Below are 10,545 nucleotides of genomic sequence, written 5' to 3' on the forward strand. Positions count from 1 at the left end.
CAATTGAATGGCATTTTCCACCCCCACACTTCACTGAAAACTGTTCAGTAATGGACTCAAAAATCACTGTGCTATAGGTATTCCTTCCTCCAAAACACAGATTTAAAAAAAAATAATAAACCAAGAGCCATTCACTCTAATGACTAAGATATATGGTTTCCAATGTACCATTCTGACAAGTTGCCAGTTGACTCTTTCCAGTAGAAGTTGGGAAGGAAATGATAAACATCACTAACTAGCCAAGTTATATAACTATTTAAAAAAAGGTAGCATGGCTCACCAATTTCTTATGTTTTAATAGCCATTACTCTAGACCAATGTTTTTCAAGTCTTTTGATTTCAGAATCTCTTTATACTCTTACACAACATGGTGGAGCTACGTCTCCACTCCTGGGGGCTCACTATTCTGCTGGTAGACTCTGTCTGGACACCCAATAATCTTTAGTCCACTGCAGTTCAACTCCCAAGCTCAAATGATCCATCAACTTCGGCTGGGGCAGGCATGTAACACCATATCTGCCTAACCTCTGAATTTTACAGATGAGAAAATTAAGGTCCAGACTGATTAAGTAGCTTGACAAAGAACATACAAGTAGTTGCAAATCAGGGAACCAAAGCTGAATCCTCTGGCATCAGATCCAGCAGTTTACACTGCAAATTCTTCTTTGGTCTAGTGACCAAATAGTACTCACAGACATGAGCTAAATACTTGTTAGGTACCTGAGGCACAGGTGACAGAATTGGCCCCTGTCACTATGGGTGACTAACCACACTGATGCTAGATGTAAGAGAAGGTGGGGGAGGAGGAAGGTGTTGGTGAGGGAGTTGACTAGCACTTATCTGTCACTCAAAGCTTTGTCTACCTTCAGTGAATTTTGTTTTTTTTTTAAAAGAGCAATGCTCTCTGGGGCACGCACCCTGGAGTCAGGAGGACCTGAGTTCAAATCTGACCTCAGGCACTTAATAATTACCTAGCTGTGTGGCCTTGGGCAAGCCACTTAACCCCATTGCCTTGCAAATGCTTAAAAAAAAAAAGCAATGCTCTCCTATGTTGTCTCATACTCCCTGCTTAATTTTCCTTTTATAAGACTATTTATTCTTTGGATTTCTCCTTTGCTAAAGGTATCCATGTATTCAGATTTCTTTGTGAGTCAAACATTCAATAAATAGATTATCTCTTTGTATTTCATTTAATCGATATTAAACCAGTCTTCCCTGTCTCACAACTCAACTTTGGAAACTTTTTTTTCTGATTTTCTTAATTCAGAATTGTGCTTCCTAGTCAAACAATTGTTTAAAATTAAGTAAAAAGACTTGGGTTTATCAATAATTCAACTTTACCATTTGCTAGCAATTTGACCATGTCCAAGTTTTCTAACCTGAACCTCAGACAGTTCATCTAGGGAAAAAAATGGGTCAATAGCTGCTTTGAAGTCTTCATAGGATGTAGAAAAACTAATAGGGAATGCATGCAGAAGCTTGTGCATCTTAACAATGAATTACTTTAAGGGTCTTCTCTGGCTCAAATGCCTTGGCCCCCTGAGTTTCCATAGTTCACCTCTTTTTTGTTCTGAATTACCAGGTGTTCCTTCAAACATATGTACATTTTTTTCTTTTTTGCAAGGCAAAGTGGTTAAGTGACTTTCCCAAGGTCACACAGCTAGTATCAAATGTACGAGGCCAAATTTGAATTCAAGTCTCCATGACTCCAGGGCTGGTACTCTATCCACTATGCCACTAAACTGCCCCATTATGTACATTCTTAAGGTCTCCTAGACCTCTACATCTCCATTCTTCTTCAATTTTAGTTTTCCTGATCTGACTACTTACCCTAAGCAACAGGATTTGAGAGGGAGTCTACAATGGTGCAAATCATTCAAAAAACTCTTCTGTATCTACTATGTGACATAAGCAAAAGGCTAGATACTAGGGATAAAATAATGACAAATTAGGCATGGCATGGTATATAAAAAGACAAAGAAAAGAAAGCAATTTGGATGTTAAAGAAATTAAGAGCACAACTTCTTCTTAAGTTAAACTTTCCTAACATATAAGTAAATGAGGAATGGTCTGCCAGCACCACAAAATCTAATGGGTTTTTTTTTCTATAACTGATTTACAGGGGATAAGAAAGAGTAGTTTTAATTATATTGGGTTATTTATTATAATCAGATAATTTATTATAAATGAAGCAATTAAGCAGAACAAATGTCAATAAATTGAAAGCAAGACTGACCTGGGTAAATAATTTGGATAATCCACCCACTAATAACCTGAGTCGCATCATTAATAACTTTTAGTTTCTGCTTTCTTCTCTGCCTAGCAATATGTCTTAAATGTATTAAGCACTTAATAAATTTGCTTGCTGGATTAATTACATTAATGCTCTAGTTGAGTTATTAAATAGCCAAAGGGTTCAATTTGGATTTCCTTTCCTATGCCTTTTTTATTCCATCTTCAAATACAGAAGCAGTAAAAGATAAAAAAGATAAACATCATGGAGGAAAGAAACCAAGGAAGACATAGATAATCACCAAATTATTTAACTGGTTTCTGAATATTCAAGATTTAATAGCAGCAGTCAAAATCAGCATCACCTAATTGGAAAGAAGTATACAAATGTAACTGACAATGCTGTCAGAATGACACAGGAGTCTTCAGAGGAACAAGCAAAGAATTATTAACAGCATACTGGGTCCCAAGACCTCTGTGAAGGTCCAAGTATAAATCCTAGGAACAGTTCAAACTTCTCCCAATACCATGAGATTACTAATATCATGACACCCTGGAATGCCAAAGAAAGCTTAGTGAGTTAGGCTAATATATAGTTGACAGCCCACGTTTATAGGTTTCCATTCCTTACTTCTTACCTAAAGATCCAATGCAATATCTACAGAAAACTACTCAAATGTATTATTATTATTATTATTATTATTATTATTATTATTACCACCACCACATTCATTATTATTGACAGAGATATCTGTTGGCTCAAGTAACCTCAAACCTTATGGATTAAAATCCACTTGTCAGGAATCAATCAAAAAGGACTTTTTGTAAGTCTTAATCAAGAAACCTTTCTCTACTACTCCTATTAAAGCCCTAAAATTAAAAACATCTCAGAGGAATTATTTAACAAATGGACAAATCTTTAGTGTCTGAAAATTCAGAGATGATTCAGCCAGTACAAATGCTCACCAAGGCTAGACAGCATTGTAATTATGAATTAAATTTATACGTAAGAGTTAAACATTTACTGTTAAGGTATAGGAGGGGTTGGTAGAGTTTCCTGATTCCTACTCAATCCTAGTTCTCTTTGTCCTCCCTACATCTTCAGGCAATTTAAGCATCTAATGAATATCAGTGATATATAGAACTCAGGAATTCATATAGCTACTTAATTACTTCTAATTTGGAAGAGATTCACGCAGTGGGAAAGATTTTCTAGATTGGGCCAGCACTTATTGATATGCCAGTGGTAGAACATCAAATTCTACTTAATAGAAACAGATTTGGTAGGAGTGAAGGGGTTATGGAGGCTAAGATTAATATGGTTTCTCCTAATAATTTTTAGCTGTTGTCTTCTTGGGAATTAGGATAAAGATGCCTAGAATTGGTAGAATGACCTCTTTCATTTCCTTTTGAACACTTAAGTTCCTTCTGTTTCCTTACACCTAAAAGGCCTGACCTTTTGAATTCCCCACTCATTCTTTAAAAAGCCTAACTCAAATGCCACCTTCTTTATGATGCATTCCCTGTCCCTTCCCTTTGCATCTTCTGACTACTACAGAACCTGAATGTGTATCTCATCCATCTATCATATGTGATTCATCTTTATAGTTATTTGTATATGGGTCATAGCTTTTACTAGACTGCAAGCTCCAAGAGGATATAGATCTTAATCTAAACATCTCTTCACATAGCTTCAATGAACATTTTAAAATTTTAATTTGCTGAATAAATCTGATCAAAAGTTGAGATATACACGAATTATAATAAAGTTAAGATGTGATGAAGACATAGAGGATGCATCATCTCCACCATCATCATGAATAGTATTTATATTGTTTAAAGGTTTTCAAAGCATTTTACAAATATTATCCTCATTGGATTCTCACAACAACCCATTTTAAAGATAAGGAATCAGAAAGGATTTGAAGACTGAGAAGGGAGGAATTATTTATAAAGGAGAAAAGATGTTAAAGAAAGTTTCACAGGAGACTAGAAAGTACCTAACCTAGATTTAAATAAATGATTATTTATTAACATCACTGTTTCCATCAGATTCTTAAAATATCTCTTTTCCATAAGACAATTATAGAGATAAGAGCACTGCCCTTATAATCAGAAGAATGGAATTAGAATTTCTTCTCTTTTATTGGGCAAGTCATTTTTCCAGGTTTGGGCCTCAATTTCTTCATTAGTTAAATAAGCGAGTTTGACTATATGATATTATATCTAACTTTAAATCCTGGGTCCCAACTAACTTAGAAGTTAAGGTGGTAAAATAACAACAGTTTTAAAAATGAAATACCTGTCAATCTTTAAATCCAACACCCAAGATAAATGGTACTATACTGAAAAAACAAGAATCCTAATATCTGAACTACAGTCTAAGTTTGCAGGTACTAATGACTTCAAATGATTTTCTGGTTCTCAAAATGACTTGCAACATGCTAGGAACATAATAGCAACTCATTAAGTATTTGTTGATTGATGACTGAAATGGAAAAAAAGAATGAGATGCAATCCAATGTAGACGAAATTTTTGCTTTCCTTCCCTAAACTCATCCAAAAAGAAAAGAGAGGAAAAAAAGATCTGATTACATTCAAGAATGCACAAATGATCTCTTTTTCATTTTTTGTTTGTCCAAAATTTCAGCAATTCCTGATGAAGTCTTAAAAGGTTCAGGTCATAACTGGTATTGGGCCTTAATAATATATATTCTTATATATATTCTTACAACTCTATTGAGTTAAATAATATCACCATTTTACCAAAAGGGAAAGTGAAGCTCAGTAAAACTAAATGACTTGTCCAATATCATGTAGTGAGTCATTAAGTGAGATAGTAAAAACTGAACCCAAGTTCCTTGAATCCAGGTCTCTTTTCCCCGCTCTGTATCATGCAACCCTTCATTTCACCATGTAGCCAAAAAGCTGGAGCTTTCTATTTTCTTTACTTCATAACACTAAAACCCACGTACAGGAACCAATATGAAATAAAGTAGAAGAAAGGTTTTTGAGTTTTGGGTTTTTTTTGAGTCAGGAATACTTGGGTTCAAGACTTGTACCTAGGGGCAGCTAGGTGGCATAGTGGATAAAGCACCACCCCTGGAGTCAGGAGTACCTGGGTTCAAATCCAGTCTCAGACACTTAATAATTACCTAGCTGTGTGGCCTTGGGCAAGCCACTTAACCCTGTTTGCCTTGCAAAAAAAAAAAAAAAAAAAAAACCCTAAAAAAGACTTGTACCTAATGCAATTTACCTTCTAGTCCCTACCTAACTATAAGTCTGAGGTGAAAAGTTGCACATAAGATTTAGTAAAGGAAGTTTTATCAACACAAAGTGTCTAAGACAATGAAAACACAGATCTTGACCAAAACAAAATCCCACTTGCCCACTTTAAAGAAGAAATCCAGGTCATGTCATTATAGGGAATAGAATATTTCTCTACATGGAATAAAAAACATTTTTTACCTGTTTAACAAGATTATTATGAGACTCAAATTAGATAATCTAAAGTGCTTTATCAACATTAAAGGATTACATATGAAGTAATTGTATTTTGAAAAAATAAAATTGCTAAAAAAGCTAATTAACACATGAAGTGTTAAATTTGCATTATGTTACAATATGAAAAATGCTTTTATCAATATTGCAAGGACCTATGATTTCATTGGTATGGGCAGAGTCTTCACCAACATAGATCACCACCCTCTAGGCATAGTAGATGGGTCTTAGAGAGTTACTAAAGCTGAAAAATTCATCATCCTTAGGCCAAGCTCAGAATTAACTAGGCTGGTCCTTGGAAGACAGGTAGTCCATCACCAAGCTCATCAGGCTTTAAACCCTTTCCACTCAGGGGGTAGGTCTTGCTAGAGTTTATGCTCTACTGATATAGCTTTTGAAAAGTTATAGTCAACTTCAAATGATGGACATGAGAAATAGAGGACATGAGAAATGAACTGAAAACAATATGGGAAATTTAGCTTTAGATAATTTCAGTTTGAGGAAAATACTAAAAAGACTGATAAAACACTTAGAACTATTATCACTTAAAAAATGTATAAGAAAGTACTGCAGTAGCAGTATTAACACTGAGGACCTAGAATTGATGCTTTGTTGTGTGAATGAGTTTTGAGCCTATAGATTACTTATCAATTTGAGAGGAAACATCCATCTCTCATAACCTATCCTCTCAAATCTCCATTTCCAACTCAGTGGCAAAGATAAAACATCTGCTAAAACACAGTTGACAGCATGAGTGAGTGTCCTAATGGTAAGAATGAACCATAATCCTTAAACACTATCTCCAGACCACTAGGCCATCGTCAGAAATATATTTTTAAATTGGCGTTAGTTCTTTAAAAATGGCAACTCATGCTTAAAAATAATTCATTTGTTAGAAGAAAAAAGTCATTTGCTTTCAACAAACCAAATTACTAATTTTGCCCAGATAGTAAATATTTTTTTTTTGGTCATACATAACCCTCATTTTAGAGGCTCACAACAAAGAAAACTCCTTAACATGGCAGTTTATATACCTGTCATCATCTATTTAAGATTTATTTGTTTTATTTATCAATTTTGCATTGAATAAATGCTCGACAACAAGAATAATGATGCCTTTTTAGAGGAAGTGTAATAGAACATGGGTAGGCTCGGAAATAAGGAAGAATGAAAACACATTTGTTCTGAGAAAATAACTCATTATCAGTGGGTGTATCTTGCAATGAAATGCCACAAAGGTATAATGCAGCTTTATTGGGCTTGGAAGGAATTTTTAAAGTCAGAATTTGCATTGATATAGAAGACACTGATAGAAAAGTTACTATGCTAAAGGAAATAAAATATCTACCTATTAGAAATGAAACCGAAAGCAAGCAAATGTTAGGTAATCTGAGTTTGCTTTGAAATCAACGTATATTTTGATATATATATATATATATATATTACACATTATCAAAACTTCCCATAGCTGCTTTCCCTCCATCACCTATTTTTTATTGAACTATATAATAGATGCAAATCTGTGTATGTGGCTCGCTACAAATGGGTATTATGTATTTGTTAAAGCAGGTCCAGAAAGATTTCTACCAGGAAACTACTTTTGTAGTGCTTGTTTCTAACCACATGCTCTGGAGTAAGAGCATTATTTTAAAAATATTGTTTAATCCAACCCTTTCACTAACTCAGAACTAAACTTAATTGAATTAAATCTGAATTAACAATCGTTCTGAAATCTGATCCTTTATGTCTCATTATAGTCACCTTCTCTTAAACAAAAATTCAAAGAAACATTGCATTTCGAAATGCTACCAGGGAAGCTTCATGGCCAACGGTGCTTTTTGAAAGCAGGCTCTGTCGCGACATTTCTAAAATGAAGTATTCGTCTGTCAGGACTCCGGCTGGCCCGAGTGCTGCGGGCGGGAGGCCGGGGAGGCGGGGAGGCGGGCAGGCGGCCCCGGCCGGGCCAGCGCGACCTGGAACCCGGGCCGGGCCAGCGCGACCTGGAACCCGGGCCGGGCCAGCGCGACCTGGAACCCGGGCCGGGCCAGCGGCGACCTGGAACCCGGGCCGGGCCAGCGCGACCTGGAACCCGGGCCGGGCCAGCGGCGACCTGGAACCCGGGCCGGGCCAGCGGCGACCTGGAACCCGGGCCGGGCCAGCGGCGACCTGGAACCCGGGCCGGGCCAGCGGCGACCTGGACCCCGGGCCGGGGCTGCCGGAGCGTCCCCGGGAAGCTTGCAGACCCGAGCGCGCGGGGAGCGGCGCCAGCCGGCCGCGGGGAGCCCCGAGCTGGCGGGGGCCGAGCCCGGGCCCCGCAGCCCCCTTCTCACAAGGGGGACGTTCCCTTCCACCCTCGGGGCACGAGCTGGGGGCAGTTTCCAGGGCATTTCCGCACAGTCGGCGCGTTTGGAACCCGGCACAGCGGCTGCCCAGGGCGGGGGCGCCACCCGGGCCGCGGGGGCCCCCGCCCCGCGGCCAAACTTGCCCGCGTCCTTCCCGGCGCCCCGAGCCGCGGGGGGTCTCCCGGGACGCCCCCCTCCTCCGCGGGGGGCGGCCCCGCGCTTCCCTGCCCCCCCCCCGCCATGGCACCGAGGCCCTCGGAGTGCGGCCGCCCCCGCCTGCTCCGGGGGGCAGGGGAGCGGGCTCTGACGTCTCCGGTGCCCGCGCTGGGGGGCGGGGGGCCGCCCCGCTCCCGTAAGTGAAAGGGGCGCGAGTGGGGGCCGGGCCGGCGCCCAGGAGCCCGGGCCGGGCCGCACTTACCGCCGCTCACGGAGCCCAGCAGCAGCGCCGCCGCCAAGGGCCACATCCCGCCGGCGCCTCCCGCCGTCCGCGGCCCCTCCTCCTCCTCCGCGGCTGCTCTTCCTCCTCCTCCTCCTCCTCCTCCTCCTCCTCAGGTGTCCGCACACACACGCCGCCGCGCCACCCCGGCCCCGCCGCCGCGCTGCCCGCTCTCCGCTGCCCTCCCGCAGCTGGCGCCCCGGCGGCACGCACGCGCCGCCCCCTCCCGCCGGCCCGCCCCGCCCCCTCCCGGCCCGGGCCGCCGCCGCCGCCGCCGCCGCTGCGCACTCGCCCTCCCGCCTCCTCCCCCCCGCGCCAGCCCGGGCCCGGGGCGGGGCGGGGCGGGGCGTGCCTGCCCCCCATTGTCCCCCGCCCCCCGCCCCGGCCTTACCCCTCTGCCTTCCCGCAACCAGCCCGGCCCCGCCCGCCCCCCGAGTCCTGGAGCCGTGGGACCAGAGCCGGACCCCCCCCCCCCCCCGCCCCTTTTGCTTTTCTTTACTCCCTCCCTGCCTGGTTTTCGCATCCTTGTCTGTTTTTCTTTGCAGGACAATGGGTTTAAGGGACTTGCCCAAGGCCACACAGCTAGGTCTGATTTGAACTCAGGTCCCGACCCCGGGGCGGTGCTCCACCCGCGTTCTGAAGAGGATCCGTCGGAAAAGTTCTTTCCGCCGTGTTAAATCCAACATGCATTTTTCCAATATGATTAAAACTGACAGTCCAGTGGGGACTAAACCGGGTCACCAACAAGCGTGTTAGCAAAAGTATAGAGCAAACACATGCCCTCAAGCTTTGGTGTTGAGCGTAGTTTGAGTGCGTTGTGTTTGGGCTTCACCAAGGCAGAAAAATGAGTCTAAAGCTGTAGAATGTCCAAGACCTCTGGATGGCACTGAATCATGCGGTTCAAAATCAGTCACCCAGAAGCAAATACCCTTCTAAAGCTGCCTTTCAAGTTCAACTCTCTTTCCAATGAAATAAGGTTTGGTGGGATTGTGATAATACTATCCATATGATTTTGTGCCTTAGCTTAATCATATTTCTCTCTTTTACCTACTTTTCTCAGAAAGGGACTAATGCTCCGTTTTGCTCACCTCCTCTTTTGCCCCTCAACCCTTCTTCAGCATGATTTTTTAAAATATCCGCAAGACAAAATTTAAACATTGTAGTTTCCATCACTTCGTTTCCTGTTATTCTTCTTACGGACTCTCCACCCCTCGAGGGCCAAGACATTATCATACAGAATCATACCTAGACTTCTGAGTATTGGAACGGTGTGCCCTGCCCCCAGCCCCAAGCCCCAACCGGTTTCAGATGAGGAAACTTGGAACGATAAAAGATTAAGTAACTTCCTCATGGTAGAGGCCTTAGTGACAAAGCCAGGACTAGCCTTCCCGGACTAGCTCAGTTCCAGGAGCACAGCAGGACTGAACAAATCATTACAGACAACTCTGAAGCATTGCAACGAATGTTGGATATGAAGTCAGAGGTCCTTGGTTTGAATCCTGGTTCTGTTTAATCCCAATGTGACCTTGAATTACTCTCTGTGGGCCTCAGTTCCTCACAGGCAAGCTGGAAGAGGCTATAGTGACAGGTTGATGGCATCTGAGGTCCCCTCTACCTCAAATTATATAATCCTAATGAAGACTGGTTTCAATCAATTAATACTCAATAAATAGTTATTAAATGCCTAGTGAGGATGAGGCATTTTGCTAAATGCTGGGATGACACAAAAGGGCAAGACAATCCTGCTTTCAAGGGATTCATAAACCAATGATCTAGTTTCCTTTAAGAGACAAAAAAGAATTAGTGCTCCTAACAGTCTGTTGGAAATCACTAGTGCGTGTACATACACACAAAAACACACAAAATAGTAAAACAAAATATTGCTGTGCCCCCTTCCTCAACATATAGAAAGACAGCTGTCACATGGGTTCCAGTAGAGGGTTCTGAAACTGAGACTGAGATGTTTGAGTCAACCACCAGGTGGCAATCTGACAGTTTTCTCCAATAAGATAACTAGCCGTTTTGCCTTCTTTT

The 10,545-nt window shown here is 42.0% G+C and overlaps 1 protein-coding gene across 4 annotated transcripts in view; it reads right to left on the reverse strand.

Moving 5' to 3' along the window:
* The window catches only part of CD47 (CD47 molecule), an 85,759-nt gene extending 77,187 nt beyond the window's left edge, over positions 1–8,572 (reverse strand). For all 4 annotated transcript variants that reach the window (XM_074214435.1, XM_074214434.1, XM_074214433.1 and 1 more), the window contains exon 1: positions 8,494–8,572. In XM_074214435.1, coding sequence (XP_074070536.1) covers positions 8,494–8,539 — 46 coding nt within the window. In that variant the 5' untranslated portion in view covers positions 8,540–8,572. The remainder of the gene's footprint in view (positions 1–8,493) is intronic.
* Positions 8,573–10,545: the final 1,973 nt, after the last annotated feature.

The sequence above is a fragment of the Macrotis lagotis genome, chromosome 1, assembly GCF_037893015.1.
Source record: "Macrotis lagotis isolate mMagLag1 chromosome 1, bilby.v1.9.chrom.fasta, whole genome shotgun sequence".
In the NCBI taxonomy this organism is placed as follows: Eukaryota; Metazoa; Chordata; class Mammalia; order Peramelemorphia; family Peramelidae; genus Macrotis; species Macrotis lagotis.